Source organism: Leucoraja erinacea, chromosome 38 (assembly GCF_028641065.1).
Source record: "Leucoraja erinacea ecotype New England chromosome 38, Leri_hhj_1, whole genome shotgun sequence".
NCBI lineage: Eukaryota > Metazoa > Chordata > Chondrichthyes > Rajiformes > Rajidae > Leucoraja > Leucoraja erinaceus.
This window is the reverse complement of record NC_073414.1, coordinates 3,827,691-3,848,636: the sequence shown is the minus strand read 5'-3', so window position 1 is coordinate 3,848,636 and position 20,946 is coordinate 3,827,691. Positions and strand designations below refer to the sequence as shown.

The window sequence follows — 20,946 nt, the reverse complement described above, 5'->3', positions numbered from 1 at the left end:
TGAAACGGCACGCAAGCATTCTTGGAAAGTTTCCTTTGCCCTCTCGGTGATCTCTCCCCGCGATGGAGCTGGGGGGAAAGAGTCTGTCTGTGTGAGGTGCCCGGTGTCGGGCGTGTGAGGACAAGGCTGGGCACTGGAACACGCCGAGTGTGGCTGTGGACTCACTGCACTCGGCATCCAATTACACTCTCCACACATCAGGTGGAACGGGAGACCAAGGGCTGGATCCAACTCGACCAACAGATGGCAGCTCTGCTTTACAGTTCTGCCTGCTTGCAGACAGAATTCACATTTTTACAATTCAATTATTACACATAATGTTTTTCTGGATCTGACCCACAAAGGTTGAAAACAGAGCTGCCTGTTTACCAAGTACTTACTGTAATCTTTCAGTGGATGCTGATTAGATTTGTACCTGACTGACACAAATGAGTGCAGCAGCAGTAGGGAGTGAGCGGTGTTTGTGTTCAGCTGCCTTGTTTGGAGGTCTTGCTGATATTTCTAGTCTGCTACGACCTTCCGATCGAGAGAACAGTCCTAAACTGCTATCTACCTCTTTGGTGACCCTCGGACTATCCTTGAACGGACTTTGCTGACTTGCACTAAATGTTATTCCCTTATCATATATCTATGCCTGATTGTAATCGTGTTTTGTCTTTCTGCTGACTGGATAGCACGCAACAAAAAGCTTTTCCTTGTACAAGTGACAATAAACTAAACTGATGCTGAACTGAGATGCAGTTTAGTTTAGAGATGCAGCGCGGAAACAGGCCCTTCGGCCCACCTAGTCCCCGCCGACCAGCAATCCCCGCACACTGATGCTATCCTACTCACACTGGGGACAATTTGCTATTATACCGAAGCCAATTCACTTACAGACCCGTACGTCTTTGGGGTGTGGATGGAAACCGGAGCACCCGGGGAAAACCCACGCATCCCATTTTTGCAACCTACTTAAGGGGTTGGACAGGCTAGATGCAGGAAGATTGTCCCCGATGTTAGGGAAGTCCAGGACAAGGGGTCACAGCTTAAGGATAAAGGGGAAATCCTTTAAAACCGAGATGAGAAGAACTTTTTTCACACAGAGAGTGGTGAATCTGTGGAACTCTCTGCCACAGAGGGTAGTTGAGGCCAGTTCATTGGCTATATTTAAGAGGGAGTTAGATGTGGCCCTTGTGGCTAAGGGGATCAGGGGGTATGGAGAGAAGGCAGGTACAGGATACTGAGTTGGATGATCAGCCATGATCATATTGAATGGCGGTGCAGGCTCAAAAGGGCCGAATGGCCTACTCCTGCACCTAATTTCTATGTTTCTACACACTAGGGGGTAATTTACAGAAGTCAATTAACCTATAAAATTGCACATGTTATATATGCGGGAGGAAACCGGAGCACCTGGAGAAACCCACGCAGTCATGGGGAGCACATACAAACTCCCGTAGTCAGGATGGAACCCGGGTGCCTGGCGCTGTAAGGCAGCAACTCTACTGGTGCACCAGCATGCCACCCCAGTTGCTCAGTAAGATGCCATGTGGCTATACTTCTGGCTGTTTGCCACCTTTTCCTCACCATCAGAATATTAGCGTCTGGCCTCAGTTGTCGCCTGGAGGATGCTATTAATGTTTGGCATTCAGAAACTTCTGCATTATAAAGTGATTGATGGGGACAATACCACTGACATGTTTGAAGAGGTTTCGGATTCTTGCTCGCATTAGGCACGGTGTCTCTTTTCCAATGAGAAGGGAAAGCTGAAAACTGATCCGACGGCGGACTGCAACATCATGAAGTATTTGCGTAGGATGGACAGGGAGAAAGTGCCAGTGTACGGGTTAGAGCGCGAGCAAGGTATTCGGCAAGAAATCCAAGAAGGAATTCTTGACAAAAATGACTTATGCAAAGAGTGGTGAGAATGTGGAACTCGCTCCAGCAGAGAGTGACTGAAGCAGGTGAGGGCTGGCTGGGCAAGCAACTGGGAGAAAAGCACTTGACAGAGAAAGGCATGGAGAGTTTTCTCAAGAGATACAGCGCGGAAACGGGTTCTTCGGCCCACCGAGTCCGCGCCAACCAGCGATCCCCGCACACTAACACTATCCTGCACAATTTACAATGATGCCAAGCCTATTAACCTACAAACCTGCACGTCTTTGGAGTGTGGGAGGAAACCGGAGCACCCAGAGAATACCCACGCAGGTTACGGGGAGAACATACAAACTCTGTACAGACAGCACCCGTAGTCAGGATCGAACCGGAGTCTCTGGCACTGTTAGGCAGCAACTCTAACCCTGCACCACCGTGATGCCTTATTTAGATAGATTGTGGTATGAAAAGTTTGGAGGGGGCTCAAGTGGACCACATGTGGCAAAATGGGCTATTTGGGTGTGAAGGGGGCCTGTTTCAATTCATACGCCACTATTTTCAATAGATAGGAAAGGTTTAGAGGAACATACATGAAATGCGGGCAAATGGGACTAACTCAGATGACTACTTTGTTGGTATAGATGAGTTGGGCTGAAGGGCCTGGTTCCTACAGTATGAATGTACTTGACTCTATCTCCTGGTCCTTAAATAAATGTGAATGGAATGGTAACTGGGTTTGCATGGTACGTGTAGGTAGCTCCCTTCATTGGTGTTTCGTTGAGTTCAGCCCACGGCACCTGGCTCGAAGGGCCGAATGGCCTCCTCCTGCACCTATTTTCTATATTTCTACCTCGGGAATGGCTCAACAGTTAGTTCTTGCATCCCAGAACCACCTCCCCATTAAATGCATGTTCATCGTCAGCATCTGTGGCTGGAGGTATTTTACGACTCGTCCATTCACAGAACCCATGCGTCGTTGTACACCATTATACATCTAATCTGTGTGGGCGCATCTCATCCTTGTGAACATGGTCGTACTCCTTGCATTATGGCTTACAGTGGTGTCATGGATGTTCCAATGGTCCCAAAGCTGACTGAGCTAAGTGTAAAACCTCTGACAGTATCTATCTGTTGGGAAACACATTTTTATGGGGCGTTTTGTACAGGGCCTTTGACATATTGCTGAAGCCACAAGTTTGCCTTGTGGTTGGTAAGACAAGCCACTGCAAAATACCTTCAATTGCAAAATTATTCTCAAAAGTTCCTCGCAACTTTAGGAAGAGATCGGAGTAGAAATGCCAGATGGAAGATAACGTTATCTTTTAGTGTGTCGGAAGAACTGCAGATGCTGGTTTAAACCGAATGTAGACACAAAAGCTGGAGTAACTCAGACTCAAAGAAGGGTCTCGACTCGAAACGTCACCTAGTCCTCTTCTCCAGAGATGCTGCCTGACCCGCTGAGTTACTCCAGCATTTAGTGTCTATGTTATCCCTTAAAGCAGGTTGTTAATGACTGAGGTACCAGACATCTGTGTTACGGGCATTGTAGTACATTGTGGCACTCAATGCTAATGTATTGGGGGGGGGAATCCCATTCCTTTGTGTATTATGCGAGGTTAATGGTATCCAAGGAATCTGCTGTCTTTTGTCAGCATGTTCAGAGGCCACTGTGGAATTCCCCTGCTGTGTTGAACCCACCCCCACCCCCCTCCTCAACTCTTCCTCGATTAGCACCAGCTAAATGCAGTGTTGTTAGCGCACGGATGTGAGGGAGCATAAATCTGTCAAGTAGTGAAGAGTTTCTGCTTCCTCAGATCAAAGCAGACGCTGCTGAGGAAATGTGGAATGGTTCTTTACCATCGTCTGCTGTGATCTGACGTTTTCACACCATGCTTCTTCTTCTTCTACTTTTGTGTGGCGTGCACAGCCTAAAGTTGTTGGACAACTTGTTCTATTTGACCTTCCGTTTGTGCACGTGCGTTAATCGAGGCAGGGCGGACCACGTGAAGGTTGCAATCTTCCACCCCACGCCATACCCCTCAATGTCTCTTGACTCCCTCTCCCCTGACTGTCATTCTGAAGAAGGGTCCCGACCCGAAACGTCACCCATTCCTTCTCTCCAGAGATGCTGCCCGTCCCGCTGAGTTACTCCAGCATTTTACATCTATCTTCCACCCATCACTTGCCCAGGATAGACCCAAAATGTTGGAGTAACTCAGCGGGCCAAGCAGCATCTCTGGAGAAAAGGAATAGGTGACGTTTCGGGTCGAGACCTCACTTGCTAGGGTCTGAATAGCTAGAAATGCTGCTTGTCCCGCCGAGTTACTCCATCTGCAGTTCCTTCCTACACACTCAGTCCCAAAACCCCTTCAATGATTCAATGCTTTTCGTTGTCTCTGTACTGTACACTGACAATGACAATTAAAATTAATGCATTTTGTTGTCTCTGTACTGTACACTGACAATGACAATTAAAATTGAATCTGAATCTGAATCTGAGTCTTGGCCCTGACCTGGAGCTTCAGAAACCACGCATTGATGCCTTGTTCATTTTGAATTAATATTGTTGATTCATCACCCTCGAATGACCTCTCTACAAACTTTAAAGCAAACACACGCTCTACCTTTGCTTGAGGCTATTGCCTTCTTGTGGGTTACAGTTCAAAGAACGGCAAGGCTTCTGGTGACTAAATTCTGCGTTGACTGTTTAGTCAAAGAATCTACTATGGTGCTGTAGAGACGTCTTTCTGCAATCAAGCTCACTAATTCCCATTTGAAATTAAACGCCATTGCTACTGGTGTAATACGGAATGGCTTGTAGCACATTTAGAGTCACAGAGTGAACCCTTCGGCCCAACTTAGCCCACACCGGCCAACATGTCCCAGCTACACTGGTCCCACCTGCCTGCGTTTGGCCCACATCCCTCCAAACCTGTTTAAGAAGGAACTGCAAATGCTTGAAAATCGTAGTTAAACAAAATTGCTGGAGAAACTCAGCGGGTGCAGCAGCATCTATGGAGCGAAGGAAATAGGCAACGTTTCGGGACGAAACGTTGCCTATTTCCTTCGCTCCATAGATGCTGCTGCACCCGCTAAGTTTCTCCAGCAATTTTGTTCCCTCCAAACCATATACCTATCTAATTGTTCCTTAAATGTTGGGATAGTCCCAGCCTCAACTACCTCCTCTGGCAGCTCGTTCCATACACCCACCACCCTTTATGTCAAAAAATTATCTCTCAGATTCCTATTCAATCTTTTCCCCTTCACCTTAAACTTATGTCCTCTGGTCCTCGATTCACCCACTCTGGGCAAGAGACACTGTGCATCTACCCGATCTATTCCTCTCATGATTTTATACCATAATTTCTCCGGGATTGTTCCAAAGGGTTTAAATTTTAATTTAATTTAATTTTCAGTTTTAATTTAGTGATATGTCATGGAACCAGGTTGTTCACCCACCAGGCCCATTGTAAATGAATTGTGCCTCGTGGCATTGAATGGCATTCAATTCTAATGTATTTGGAATGGTCCATTCTAGAAACATAGAAACATAGAAAATAGGTGCAGGAGTAGGCCATTCGGCCCTTTGAGCCTACACCGCCATTCAATATGATCATGGCTGATCATCCAACACAGTATCCTGTACCTGCCTCTCTTCATACCCCCTGATCCCTTTAGCCACATCTAACTCCCTCTTAAATATAGCCAATGAACTGTGGCCTCAACTACCTTCTGTGGCAGAGTATTCCAGAGATTCACCACTCTCTGTGTAAAAATCTCGGTCCAAAAGGATTTCCCCTTCATCCTTAAACTGTGTGACCCCTTGTTCTGGACTTCCCCAACATCGGGAACAATCTTCCTGCATCTAGCCTGTCCAACCCCTTAAGAATTTTGTAAATTTCTATAAGATCCCCCCTCAATCTTCTAAATTCTAGCGAGTACAATCTCTGCATATCCATGTGCCCATCTAAAAGTCTCTTCGATGCCAATATCGTATCTGTATTCCCCACCACTCCTGGCAGCATGTTCCTAGCACCTACCACTCTTTGTGTTTAAAAAAGAAAACTTGTCACGCACATCTTTAAACTTTCTTTCTTAGATTAGTTTAGTTTAGACCAGTGGTTCCCAACCTTTTTTAGCTCATGGCCCCCTTGGGATCTTTTAATTTTTCTGTGGCCCCACCCTCCCCTGACATTATTAGCGGAAAAAAATAACTTCAATATTATAATACCTTCCATAAAAATATCAGTGTCTATTAATTCTCTTTTATTCTATTCCACAAACATCAGAAATATTTAAACTACATAGATTTAAATTTATTAGAACTGAAATTTAGGAGGCAACAGGGTGGTAGCTCTTCATTAAACCTGTGCCCCCTTAACCCCCAAATTTTTCTGTGGCCCTCCTGAAATTTGCCATGGCCTCAAGTTGGGAATCGCTGGTTTAGAGGTACAGCACGGAAGTAGTCTCTTTGACCCACCGACCAGCGATCCCCGCACATTAACACCGCCCTACACACACACACACGCACACACACTAGGGACAATTTTACATTTACACCAATGCCAATTAACCTACAAACCTGTACGTCTTTGGAGTGTGGGAGGAAACTGAAGATCCCGGAGAAACCCCACGGGGAGAACGTATGATCTCCGTACAGACGGCGCCCATCATCAGGATGGAACTCGGCTCTCTGGCGCTGAGAGGCAGCAACTCTACCGCTGCGCCACCGTGCCGCCCCAATACAATTATAAGATGCTAACCAATACACTGCCTTCCCCATTTTAATGTTGTCTGCTAATTTGATATGTTGCCAATATTTTTCACAATCTGAGTGATTTATGGAGATGAGGATAATGAAGGTGAGCCAGAAGAGAGTTTGCCAATGTTGGTGATGCAAGATGTTTTTCTCACGTTTGTTCACAGTTCTCTCAACTTGTGTCCATAGCTATTTTCTGCAGTGTAGCTGTCTGATTTGATTTGTCATTTAGACTAGTGCCGAGGCTCAGAAAGCTACCAGAGACCTGTGTGTGGTTTAGATTATTTTTGTTATTCTATTACCTAGCTTATATAGACCAATAGAAGCCATGCTGCCGTACAGAATGGAATATCTTGTGGTATTATTCGTGCAAAGACCATTGTGAGGTGTGTCCACAAGTGGGTTCATTTTCCATGAAATGTGGTTTTTGTGGATCGTACTCCTTTCAGACAAGATTATATGCTTATCTGAAAATCTAGAACTGTGTGTTCTCTCTCTCTCTCTCTCTCTCTCTCTCTCTCTCTCTCTCTCTCTCTCTCTCTCTCTCTCTCTCCTCCCTCTCTCTCTCTCTCTCAGTCTCTCTCTCTCTCTCTCTCTCTCTCTCTCTCTCTCTCTGTCTCTCTCTCTGTCTCTCTCTCTCTCTCTCTGTCTCTCTCTCTCTCTCTCTCTCTCTCTCTCTCTCTCTCTGTCTCTCTCTCTGTCTCTGTCTCTCTCTCTCTGTCTCTCTGTCTGTCTCTCTCTCTGTCTCTCTCTCTGTCTGTCTCTCTCTCTCTCTCTCTCTCTCTCTCTCTCTCTGTCTCTCTCTCTGTCTCCCTCTCACTCTCTCTCTATCTCTCTCTCTCTCTGTCTGTCTCTGTCTGTGGCTCTGTCTCTGTCTGTCTATCTCTCTCTCTCTCTCATTCTCCCCCCCCCCTCCCCCCCCCCCTCCCTCTCTCCCCCCCCCCCCCTCCCCCCCTACCCTCCCCCCCCCCCCTCCATCCCCCCCTCTCCCTCTCTCACCCTCTCGCCCTTTCTCTGCCCCCCCCCTCTCCCTCTCCCTTTATTTCTTATCATTTGATGTAGGTCTTGTCAACTTTGTTTTCATACCCATGTAATAAATCTGGGTTACCATCAAATGTGTTAAAGGGATCAAATCTCTAAATAGTGCTCCAAAAATAACGTGGACAGAGTGGCTACTGACCGTGGAACTGAATGATTTACAGGTCCCACTGTTACTATCTGATGATTTAGACTAACTCGAGTGTCTTTGGGTCACTGCCAGAACCACCTGAGAGTTAAATAACATGGGTGGTTATTTTGGGGAAACAAAGCACAATTGGCAAAGGGAGTTTGGCAATTTGAAACTGCACCATGTTAGCCCATAACCCAACGGTATGAATATTCATCTCTCTAACTTCAAGTCACCCTTGCTTTCCCATTCTCTCCATCCCTCCCACACCCTAGTTCTCCGACCAGCCTGACTGTGCTCCTGCATAAAGTTTACATTTTTGTCAACTTTGCCAGCTCTATTCCTACATTTCCCTGGTTCTGGACACCCCCCCAACATCGTGAACATGTTTCCTGCCACTAGTGCGTCCAAACCCTTAACAATCTTATATGTTTCAATAAGATATCCTCCCATCCTTCTAAACTCCAGAGTGTACAAGCCCAGCTGCTTCATTCCCTCAACATATGACAGTCCTGCCATCCTGGGAATTAACCTTGTAAACCTACGCTGCACTCCCTCAATAGCAAGAATGTCCTTCCTCAAATTAGGGGAGCAAAACTGCACACAATACTCCAGGTGTGGTCTCACTAGGGCTCTGTACAACCGCAGAAGGACCTCTTTGCTCGAGACTAGACGGTAGACAAAAGTGCTGGAGAAACTCAGCGGGTGCAGCAGCATCTATGGAGCGAAGGAAATAGGCAACGTTTCAGGCCAAAACCCTTCAGACTTTTGCTCGAGACCGTTCTTCAGAAGCGTCACCCATTCCTTCTCTCCAGAGATGTTGCCTGCCCTGCTGAGTTACTCCGGCATTTTGTGTCCATCTTCGATTTAAACCAGCATCTGCAGTTCTTTCCTAGACAGATCTATGAAAATGTTTGTTTCTGAGTGTCACAGTGTATGTCTGTGCAGTTCATTGTGACATTCCAGTCAAATGATAGCCAATGTTAAGTTGCATTGTTTATCAATTCGAAATAAATGTCACTTTAATAGGTCTTTATAAACTCGTGATTTATGCTTGTACCAGCCCCAAGCTTAGCAATTAATTTATGAGCAGTTACTCTGTGGAACAAAGTTGTTTTGCTGCCGTGCCAGGAGCTCTGTGAAATATAAAGTGACAGAGCTTGAGAGAGATGATTAACAGCTTTCCCCATTGTGCTTGCGTTTACTGTAGCACGCAGTACCTGTTATTACTGTGCATTCTGTATTAATTTTCTATCTGCTATGGAAAAATACCTATACAGTTGTAGCAGAGAACAGGGAATCAAGAATCCGCCTTCAAAATATCGGAGTCAAAGCCCTGTCCCACTGTACGAGTTCATTCAAGAGTTCTCCCGAGTTTCCCCTGATTCGAACTCGGAGATTTACATAGAAACATAGAAATTAGGTGCAGGAGTAGGCCGTTCGGCCCTTCGAGCCTGCACCGCCATTCAATATGATCATGGCTGATCATCCAACTCAGTATCCGGTACCTGCCTTCTCTCCATACCCCCTGATCCCCTTAGCCACAAGGGCCACATCTAACTCCCTCTTAAATACAGCCAATGTACTGGCCTCAACTACCCTCTGTGGCAGAGAGTTCCACAGATTCACCACTCTCTGAGTAATAACCGCTCGTAATTTCAGGTAGAAGGTACAGGAGCCTGAAGACTGCAACAACCAGGTTCAGGAATAGCTACTTCCCCACAGTCCTGGCTCGGACAAAACTCTGATTATAATAACCCATTATCTGTTATTTGCACTTTATCAGTTTATTTATTCATGTGTGTATATATTTATATTACGGTGTATGGACACACTGATCTGTTTTGTAGTCAATGCCTACTATGTTCTGTTGTGCTGAAGCAAAGCAAGAATTTCATTGTCCTATCAGGGACACATGACAATAAACTCACTTGACTTGACTTAAGTACTCGGGGCTCTCGTGGACATTTTTCATCATGTTGAAAAATCTTCACCAGTCTTCCCGACTACCTGCCGTTAGTGTTACGAGCCGGTAAGCGACGTCCCCGAGCTCCGACGTACCCGCTACATTCATTCAACGTGCTTACCACGAGTTTGATTTTTAAAACTCGGGAGAGCTCTTGTGAACTCGTACAGTGGGACAGGGTCATAACTCAGCGGGACAGGCCGCATCACTGGAGAGAAGGAATGGGTGTCATTTCGGGCCGAGACCCTTCTTCAAACCCGACCCAAAACATCACCCGTTCCTTCTCCCCACAGATGCTGCCTGACCCGCTGAGTTACTCCAGCACTTCAGTTTAGTTTATTGTCACTTGGACAGTGAAATGCTTTTGTTGCGTGCTATCCAGTCAGCAGAAAGGCAATGCATGATTACAATCGAGCCATTTACAGCATATAGATACTTGATAAGGGAATAACGTTTAGTGCACGGTAAAGCCAGCAAAGTCCGATCAAGGATAGCCTGAGGATCACTTTCTGTCCATCTTCTTTGTAAACCAGCAACTGCAGTTCCATCCTACACATTATTATTTTACTGGGTTTTTTTCAGCTTCTACCAGTAGTCGGTGTTGTTTTTATGGTTACTATTTTGCTTACTGTGTGTTAATCAAATGAACCTCTTATCTGAGTCGACTGCTTCACGTTTCAATGAAAATTAAACAAATAGATTGCAGACGATAGCGTATCTGGCCCGAGTCCTTCTGTGTTAATGTTTATTTTGTATAGTTAATTGATTTGTCGATGCTCAAGATTTAATAAATTCCACATCATTGGATAATGCAAGTGAAAGGAAAGATGTGTCATTTCTGTAGAGACTTTCACAACATCAGTGTCCCAATCCACTTTACAGTCACCAAAGTGCGTTTGAGGCGAAAAAAAAACCGTCATGGTGGTGCAGCGGGTAGTTGCTGCCTTTCAGCGCCGGAGACCCGGTTTCGATCCTGTCTACGGGTGCTGTCTGTACGGTGTTTGTACGTTCTCCCCGTGACCTGTGTGGGTTTTCTCCAGGTGCTCCGGTTTCCTCCCACACCAAAGACATGCAGATTTGTCAGCTAATTGGCTTAGTAAAATTGTAAATTGTCCCTAGTGTGTGTAGGATAATGTTGGAGTGCGGGGATCGCTGGTCGGCGTCGACTCGGTGGGCTGAAGGGCCTCTTTCCGCGCTGTATCTCTAAACTATACCAAACTAAACTAAACTAAAATCAATGTGCTATAAACTTTTTAATGCTAGAAACAAGAAATGAAGTGCTAGAAAAGTGTCTCTATCTGTCTCTGCTTGAAACACTCTGCAGGTCAGGCAGCATTTGTGGAGTGACAAACAGGTCTACAACCCAAAAGGTATCCTTGACTGATACATTATCTGTAGAAGCAAGGAACTGCAGATACTGGTATACCAATTAAAGACACAAAATGCTGGAGTAACTCGGCAGGTCAGGCAGCATCCCTGGAGAACATGGATGGGTGACGTTTTAGATCAGGACCCCTTCCTCAGTCTGAAGAAAGGTCCCGACCTGAAATATCAGCTATCCAAGTTATCCAGGGACGGTATGCTGCCTGACCCGCAGAGTTACTCCAGCATTTTGTGTCTTTAATTGGTATACCAGTCTTTCCTTAATACGTCAAGCGTATCTCTTCCCTGAGTTGCTGCCTGACCTGCTAAGGGTTTCCAAAAGTTTCATTTTTTTATATGGCATTTTCAGCATTTGGACCACTGCATAGATAGGAAAAGTTTAAAAGGCTATGGACTAAACACAGGTCTAAAAGGTTATGGGCAAATAGGACTAGTTTGGATGGGGCATCTTGGTCGGCATGGATAAGTTGGGCCGAATGGCCTGTTTCCGTGCTGTATAACTCTGATTCAATCTGCAGTTGTTTTTTTTAATGTGGTTGCTGGTTTACACTGAAGATGCACACAAAATGCTGGAGTATCTCAGCGGGACGGGCAGCATCTCTGTAGATGAGGAATAGGTGACGTTTCGGGTCAGTTCTGGCCTCTGGCGCAGTCTCTGTGGAGTTTGCACGTTCTCCCTGTGACTGAGGGTTTTCCACTCGCTGCCCCAGTTTCCTCCCACATCCCCTGACTCTCAGTGTGAAGAAGGGTCTCGACCCGAACCGTCACCTATTCCTTTTCTCAAGAGACCCTGCCTGACCCGCTGAGTTACCCCAACTTTTTTGTGTCCATCTGCAGTTATTTTGACTTTAAATGTATTTTTTAGGTGTGGACATTGATGCAGGGAATAATGTTCAAGGGATCAGTCTAACCAGTGGAGTTGGTACAAGATACAGGGTCAGTTATAGCCTTGAGGCATCAGTCAATAGTGCTTTATAATGCTTGCCAGCCGTCTGAAACGGTTCAGGCACAAAAGCAGGACTGTTGCTTCACTAATGAGTGGCCGAAGACTCTAATACTCGTGACTACGCTGGGCACAGAGGCTGAGTCCATAAATCAAGCGTTGAAGTCTGCAAAATACTAATTCTTCAAGGCTCAGTGGTAGCCATTACTGTTCACAAATCTACACACTTTGCTGCTGCATACCACAGCTTTAAAATATGGATCCAAGTTGATAAAACATGGAAGGTACACAAAAAAGCTGGAGAAACTCAGCGGGTGCAGCAGCATCTATGGAGCGAAGGAAATGGGCAACGTTTCGGGCTGAAAATCTTCTTCAGACTAGAAGGGTTTCGGCCTGAAACGTTGCCTATTTCTTTCGCTCCATAGATGCTGCTGCACCCGCTGAGTTTCTCCAGCTTTTTTTGTGTAACTTCGATTCTCCAGCATCTGCAGTTCCTTCTTAAACACTGATAAAACATGGATCTAGTTTGATAGTAAGAAAGAACTGCAGATGCTGGTAAAATCGAAGGTAGACACAAAATGCTGGAGTAACTCAGTGGGTCAAGCAGCATCTCTGGGGAGAGGTCAAGTCAGTCAAGTCAATGTTATTTCTATAGCACATTTAAAAACAACTCTCGTTGACCAAAGTGCTTTACTAGTGCAGTTACTAACTTGCTACAAACAGTGGTACATAGATCGACAATACATACATAAATACATACATACAGCGCTTCTTCAGAGGGCCACAAGAAGTCAAGTCAAGTCAAGTCAAGTCAAGTTTATTTGTCACATACACATACGAGATGTGCAGTGAAATGAAAGTGGCAATGCTCGCGGAACAACAAAACAACCAAACAAATTATAAACACAATCATAACACACATATTATTTTACATAATAAATAATAGAAGGAAAAACGTTCTGTACAGTTAGTCCCTGGTGAGAAAGGCGTTTACAGTCCGAATTGCCTCTGAGAAGAAACTCCTTCTCAACCTCTCCGTTCTCACCGCATGGCAACGGAGGCGTTTGCCTGACCGTAGCGGCTGGAACAGTCCGTTGCAGGGGTGGAAGAGGTCTCTCATGATTTTGTTTGCTCTGGAGTTGTATAAGAAAGGCTTGAGAGTAGAATTAAGTTTTAAGTCTCAACTTAAAGGAGTCGATGGAGGGGGCAGTTCTGATGGGAAGGGGGATGCTGTTCCACAGTCTAGGTGCTGCAACCACAAAAGCGCGGTCGCCCCTGAGCTTATGCCTAGACCGCGGGATGGTCAGTAACTCCATGTCGGCCGATCTGAGGGACCTGGAGGTGGTATGGTGCGTAAGAAGATTTTTGATGTAGGTGGGGGACAAGCCATTCAATCAGTGCTGATCTATCTTTCCCTCTCAACCCCATTCTCCTGCCTTCTCCCCTTAACCCCTGACACCCGCACTAATCAAGAATCTATCTCTGCCTTAAATACATCCATTGACATGGCCTCCACACACCCTTCTGTGGCAATGAATTCCACAGATTCATCACCCTCTGACTCTGATAAAAAAGAAATAGCACCAGACATAGATGGAATTCTGCCATCAGAACTGAACATATTAAAAATGAATAACAACATCCAAGATAAAAGTTGGTTATTGTAAGTTTGAAAATTCAATGATATTACACTGTGGTCTGATCTGATCTGATTATGATTAACGTCATTGCTGAAGAGTGTACTGTGAATGAGTTTTCAGTCGGTAATACATAACAATAATAGCTTTCTGTAATTTAACTTCTGTATAATCAGATTTATTTTATATGAATTATTTTATACCGAACAATAAGGTTAGTGCTAGTTGTGTTTATTATCACATGTACCGAGGTACAGTGAAAAGCTAATGTGGCGTGCCAACCAGTCAGTGGAAAGACTATACATGCTTACAATCGAGCCGTCCACAGTGTACAGATACATGGTAAAGGGCATAGCACAAATAACATTTGCTTTAGATACAGGGATCACTGGTCGGCGCAGACTCGGTGGGCCGAAGGTCCTGTTTCGAAGCTGTATCTCTGAAGTCTAAGGACTCTGTAGTTGAATAATACTCCCACAGAGATGGTTAGAACACAACATCTGATTGAGAGATTAAAACGATGACCTAAATAGCAGGCAGCAAAGCTCACAACAGCCGTACCAGCTCAGATTATGTTACAGGTTGACGACCACTCCTTGGTTTTCCCATTTAACACAAATGCTGACACGAAATCTGTAGAATTCCCTCCCTGGTTTGTGTCAGTACCTGCAGTAGGTTTCAGTGCAACTGTGATCCACCTGTATTCCCCATATCTTTTAAGCAGCACAACTGTTTTCAGAGAAGATGAATTTGATGGAGGCGTGCAGATAATGTTCTGTGCATGAGGAGAGGGGCTCAGGGCTCGACGGGATTATAACCTTCAGATTAGCGCCATTTATTTCCGTTTAACTTTGTTTTTCTTTTTGCTAGCAGTGGGAAATGCCAGCACCCTAGTGAACCCTAATATAATCCCAAGAGGGTTAAAAGTGGAATATATCGCCATGGACCATTCATGATTCACTAAAGACACACAGAAAGCGCTAGAGTAACTCAGTGGGTCAGGCAGCATCTCTGGAGAACATGGACAGGTGACGTTTGTCAGACTGAAGGTCATTCAGCACATCGGGTCTATGCAAGCTCCCACAGGGCAGTCTAGTCCACCTGACTCCCTCCACTTATTCCCATCTGACCTAACATAAGGGCGGCTCAGTGGTAGAGTTGCTGCCTTACAGCGCCAGAGACCTCGGTTCAATCCTGACTATGGCCGCTGTCTGTACAGAGTTTGTGCGTTCTCCCTGTGACCACGTGGGTTTTCTCCAGGTGCTCCGGTTTCCTCTCACACTCCAAAGACGTACAGGATTGTAGGTTCATTGGCGTTGGTAAAATTGTGCCTGGTGTGTAGTCTAGAGTTAACGCACGGGGTGATCGCTGGTTGGCATGGACTCGACGGCCAAAGGGCCTGTTTACACGCTGTATTTCTAAATTTTAACTGTTTGCTAAGCTTTAAGCTGAGCTGAGAATATGTGTCCTCATTGGCACAAAGAAACCCTTGGCTGTTTGCGTTATCTCAATTTTCAAATACATTTTGCAACGCTTCATCTGTTTATGCAGACTTTCCTGTCCGGGAAGACTGAATTTAATTTTCATTAAGGTGTCCCTGGTAGCAGCTGGGCTGTGCACCAGAGGTTTTCACAGACTCGCTGTTGTGTGTAACTAGTGTTAATTAGTGCAGGGTAAACAGAAAAGCTACTTAACACACCTGCAGAGAGCTGTAAGATTAGAATCAAGATACTCTCTCTGTATTTCTGAATAACCTCAAGTAACATTCAATTAATTCTAGGCTGGTGCACGAGGCCTGATCCACAAGTGTAGGAGGCAAATTACAAACTAAAAATGCAGATTTCAGGTTTTCTTCCAAAAAATGATAGAAGCATAGAAAATAGGTGCAGGAGTAGGCCGTTTGGCCCTTCGAGCCTGCACCGCCATTCAATATGATCATGGCTGATCATCCAACTCAGTATCCTGTTCCTGCCTTCTCTCCATACCCCCTGATCCCTTTAGCCACAAGGGCCACATCTAACTCCCTCTTAAATATAGCCAACGAACTGTGGCCTCAACTACCTTCTGTGGCAGAGAATTCCACAGATTCACCTCTCTTCCAGAGATATGTCTCTCTCGGCCTAGATAGGATATTTCAGAGATTTCAGATTCAGATTCAGATTCAATTTTAATTGTCATTGTCAGTGTACAGTATTTGGACGTTTCAAAATGGCGCTGGAATGTGGCAGCACTCTACCGCAGTCCCAGATGAGGATTTGTGTGGGAAGGAACTGCAGATGCAGGTTTACACTGACGACAGACACAAAATGCTGGAGTAACTCAGCGGGACAGGCAGCATCTCTGGAGAGAAGGAATGGGTGACGTTTCCAGTCGAGTCCTGCTGAGTTACTCCAACATTTTGTGCCTAGCTTCAGGTTTGTAGGTTATTTGCCATCAGTATAGATTGGAAATTGTCCCTAGTGCGCAGGTTAGTGCTATTGTCTAGGGATGGGGGTCGCTGGTCAGCGCGGACTCAGGGGGGCCGAAGGGCCTGTTTCCGTACTGTATCGCTAAATTAAACTAAACTAAACCAGCATTTGGGGCTAAAAATGCCTCCCACCCACGCATGTATCATGTTGTTAAACTCACTCACCTCTTCCATTGGTTAATTCAATGGTTTATTTATCGTCACATGTACAGAGATGAGGTGAAATGCTTGTTCTGCATGTTATCCATCAAATCATTCCATACATGAGTACAATAGATCTTTTACCGGAAGAGCATGCAGAGAGTCGTCACGTTCCGGTGGCGTTTGGTCATTTTCAAATCGCTGCAGTGTCTGATCTTGGTCTCAGGGAGACTTGGAATCCATGCATTTCTCACGTTTAAGGCATGGTGGTGGCACTGGATGGATGGTGTTGGGGTCGGCTTGGCCCAGCGCGATGCCGTCAGCAACTTCCGCCGCCGCTCCGTGCAGCTGCCGCAGGCTGCGCTCAATCCGCTCGCTTTCCCGGCTGCTGTATGGCCTCCAGTGGCTGCCCCCACCAACACCACCACCCACGACCACCGCAAAGCGCGTGCCAAGGTGAATAAGTCCTCGACGGATCGTTAGGGCTTTTCCGAGGTTTCGGGAGGGGAGTTGGTGGACAGTTCATAGCCACTAACGTTCTCCTTCGCCTTTCATCTTTTACCTTCCACTGCCGCCATCTTGGCTTCACAGATCAGGCTTGAACTCGGGCCCCTGGAGCTGTTGGGCTCACTATTGGTGCTGTTGGTAGTGGCAGTTTGTCTATCTGGGCATGGGCTTGATTTCTGCTTTCTCTCTATGCAGACGGTGAACTTTTGCCACCTCAAAGAAGCTCTGGAAGTGGACTGGAGCAACGAGAAAGACTCCTCCTTGAAACGAACCCCCAGCGATTATTTCCTCCTTCAAGGTAAAGGAACAGCGTACGCAGAGTGTAACTGGGCAGAGGGTTTCAATTAATCTTCAATGCTTTTCAGTTCAGTTTAGTTTACTGTCACGTGCATCGAGAACCAGTGAAAAGCCTAACGTAATTATTGAGATAGATGCAAATACTACTAGTTTTCCCCTGATTCGAGCTCGTGTAATGTACGTAGCGGGTACGTAGGAGTTCGTGGATGTCACCTAGCGGCTCGTACGAGTAAAAAGTAACAATTATTTTTATCACGAGTATTTTTTTTACTCGTGGACATTTTTCACAGTGTTGAAAAAAGGTCACGAGTTTACCGGATTTCCCGAGCACCTACCGTTACTCGTACGAGCCGCTACGTACATTACACGAGCTCGAATCAGGGGTGAACTCGTGAATTGCCTCGTACAGTGGCACAGGCTCTTAAGTACCAGGTTTGCGTGCGGTCAGAATAAACAGCATTAGCATGAATGAATGAAATGCTTCATTTATTTTAAGATGTAATTGTTTTTTTTCCCCTTCGAACTGGTTGGTGGGCCGATGGCCACACTCTGCATTCAGCGTATGTGGTCCTATCTGCATCTATCTTTGCTTTTCCTCACGCCTTCTACCAAAGTGTTTGCATGGAAAGCAGTTAATTTCCGCAATATTCTGTTCCAAACGCCTCGGCTTATTTTCAATCCTGGCTCGACAGAATTAATTCTAAATGACTGAAGCCCAGTTTCCTGCTGCAGCCTTTAGCTTCCCATTGTCCGTGCCGTTTGGTTATTCCGTTGGACAGAGGCTGCGGACTGCGCACCCGTCACCCCACCTGTGTCAGTTCAACCCCACTGCTTCCCTCCGCACAATGCCTCCAAAACAACTTCCCAATCAGTCCGACCAAAACACCACCTGTATAATCGAGAATAAAGATGAGGTTTCAACAAAAACAGCATTTTGCGAGTCCTTGGGCTTATTTTTTCATTTTGGTCGAGTTTACACAGCTGCCTTCCTTGCTGTGATATTTCGCACGATGATTGGGTGAACATCGCACTTTCTCTGGGCGTGTGCCTTAATGACTTCCACTGTGATGGCCAAGGGCCAAGTTGCTTGCTCCATTGTGGATTGCCCTGTAGCTGATTGAAAGTATATCTTCATGGGGTTGAGTTGCTGCTTCACAGCGGCAGATACCCAAGTTCGATCCTGACCACGGTTGTTTATCTGCACAGTTTGTACGTTTTCCACCGTGCCGCCCGCCAAGAGTTGGCAGAGGGTTGGGAAAACGCACCGCTCTGAAGCGAAGGGCCAAACTGAACAATGTCACTTAATAAACAAGTAACCCTGAGCCTTTGTCGAGCAAATATAATCTGATTCAATCCGTAAGTGGTTTAAAGATATCGTGTTTTGATCTTGGGCATTGTGTAGACCACCAGAGCACAAAGGGTGTTGTGTCGTCCATGGGGGACTCTAGTGTTCTCCAAGTCATCTTATTGTCAGCGCCCGGCAGGATAAAGGGACGTGACAATGCCCCGGCCCCATCGAGCTGCCACTGGAGTTCTTGCCCAGACATGTGAGGCAGAGAAGCAGCCAGGAGCGAGGGCAAGGGGAGCAGCACAAAAGACCAGATGGACTGACTATTGAAAGACTCTGTGTATCATGATATGGACTGAAGCAATGCTAGTGGCCCTGAGCCAAGGGCATGTAGACAAAACTTGTATACTGAACACTCGCTGAGCAGAAAGTCGAAACACATGCGTGGAAGCTTCCAAATTCGAAAGCTACCATCCGTGTGCTTCGACTTTCTGCTCAGCAAGTATACAAGTTTTGTAACAGCATCAATACTGATTGTTGCATTTTTGCGGCTGTAATTTGAGAACATTGTTATTGTCATTTTATTTTATTTTTGGTATATCAGCCCCCTTTTATGGAATTGATCCAGAAAAGACCAGCAGGATGTTTAGAGATGATTACTGGACTGGTTGGAAGATTGTTCCCGATGTTGGGGAAGTCCAGAACAAGGGGTCACAGTTTAAGGATATGAGGGAAGTCTTTTAGGACCTAGATGAGAAAAACATTTTTCACGCAGAGAGTGGTGAATCTGTGGAATTCTCTGCCACAGAAGGTAGTTGAGGCCACAGTTCATTGGCTATATTTAAGAGGGAGTTAGATGTGGCCCTTGTGGCTAAAGGGATCAGGGGGTATGGAGAGAAGGCAGGATGGGATACTGAGTTGATCATAGTTGGGATACTGAGTTGATCAGCCATGATCATATTGAATGGCGGTGGAGGCTCGAAGGGCCGAATGGCCTACTCCTGCCCCTATTTTCTATGTTTCTATGTTTCCGCTCTGTATCCCTAAGCTGAAAACAAAACTAAACTCCAAAGACGTACAGGTTTATAAGCTAATTGGCCTGGTTAAATTGTCCCTAATGTTGTCCCTAATGTTAGTCCGCGGGGATCATTGGTCAGCGTGGACTCAGTGGGCCGAAGGGCCTGTTTCCACGCTGTATCTCTAAACTAAACTGAGCTAAATCTGTAAGTGAGATGATTTGAGGGACTGATGGCAGCAATACAGACACTGGCATTAACTGTATCAATAATGATGAAGCAGTAACACTGGTGTTTGCATGATGTCCTGTGGAAAAAGCAGTGGGTGTTGCAGCTAACAGCTTCAAGGTTTGAGGTACACGGCTGTCTACAGGAAACCAGTGTGTAGGAAGGAACTGCAGATGCTGGTTTACACTGACGATAGAAACAAATTGCAGGAGTAACTCAGCGGGACAGGCACACCATCTCTGGAGAGATGGAATGGGTGACGTTTCGGGTCGGTCTGAAGAAGGGTCTAGATCCGAAACGTCACCCATTCCTACTATCCCGAGATGCTGAGTTACAGTCTTGCTGACTTACTCCAGCATTCTGTGTCTATTGCAGGTAACCAGCCTGGGTTAGGTGATGTATCGTTTGGAAGCTGAGTGGAGGAGCAAGATTGTGATTGGCATCTAAACGCAACTCTCTGGCACTTCTCGTTGTTCCATGATGTCGCTGTTTAACCCCCTGTGTGCCTTGCAGCAAAAACAAAGTGTAGAAGTTTATTTTTGAGATACAGCACGGAAACAGGCCCACCGATTGACCAGCGATCCCTGCACATTAACACTACCCGACACGCACTAATGACAATTTTATGGTTATGCCAAGCCAATGAACCTACAAACCTGTACGTCTTTGGAGTGTGGGAGGTAACTGACGATCTCTGAGGGGAAAAACCCACGCAGATCACGGGAGAACTCCATACAGACAAGCACCCTTTATCATGATCAAACCCGGGTCGCTGGTGCTGTAAGGTAGTAACTCTACCGCTGTGCCTACATGCTGCCCATTTGGGCAGATACTTGGATGGGGAAGGGGTAGAAGGGATATGGGCCAAGTGGGAGCAAATTAGGTTAATGCACTGTATTTGGGGGTTAGTCGGTCCTCCATCGCCCGTCTCCAGATGGTACAGAATGCAGCTGTTTGTCTCTTGACTGGCACACGAAAGCATGATCATGTTTCACACCTTTTGGCCTCTCTCCACTGGCTGCCTATTCAGTATAGGATTCGTTTTAAAATTATTTTATTTACTTTTAAATCCCTAAGTGGTCTTGCCCCGTCCTACCTATTTGAGCTTCTTCACCCTTATTCGCCCTCCCGCTCTCTCAGGTCAGATGATCAGCTGCTCCTGATTGAGCCAAAGACTAAGCGGAAGCTCAGAGGGGACCGTGCCTTTGCTGTGTCGGCTCCGAGATTGTGGAATGAATTGCCTCTGCACGTTAAACAGGCCCCTTCTCTAGCTGTTTTTAAGTCACTCC

The 20,946-nt window shown here is 45.9% G+C and overlaps 1 protein-coding gene across 2 annotated transcripts in view; it reads left to right on the top strand.

The window, feature by feature from the left end:
• sae1 (SUMO1 activating enzyme subunit 1) overlaps positions 1-20,946 on the top strand; it is a 62,983-nt gene that overhangs the window by 17,383 nt on the left and 24,654 nt on the right. For both annotated transcript variants that reach the window (XM_055663651.1, XM_055663652.1), the window contains exon 6: positions 17,024-17,126. In XM_055663651.1, coding sequence (XP_055519626.1) covers positions 17,024-17,126 — 103 coding nt within the window. The remainder of the gene's footprint in view (positions 1-17,023; positions 17,127-20,946) is intronic.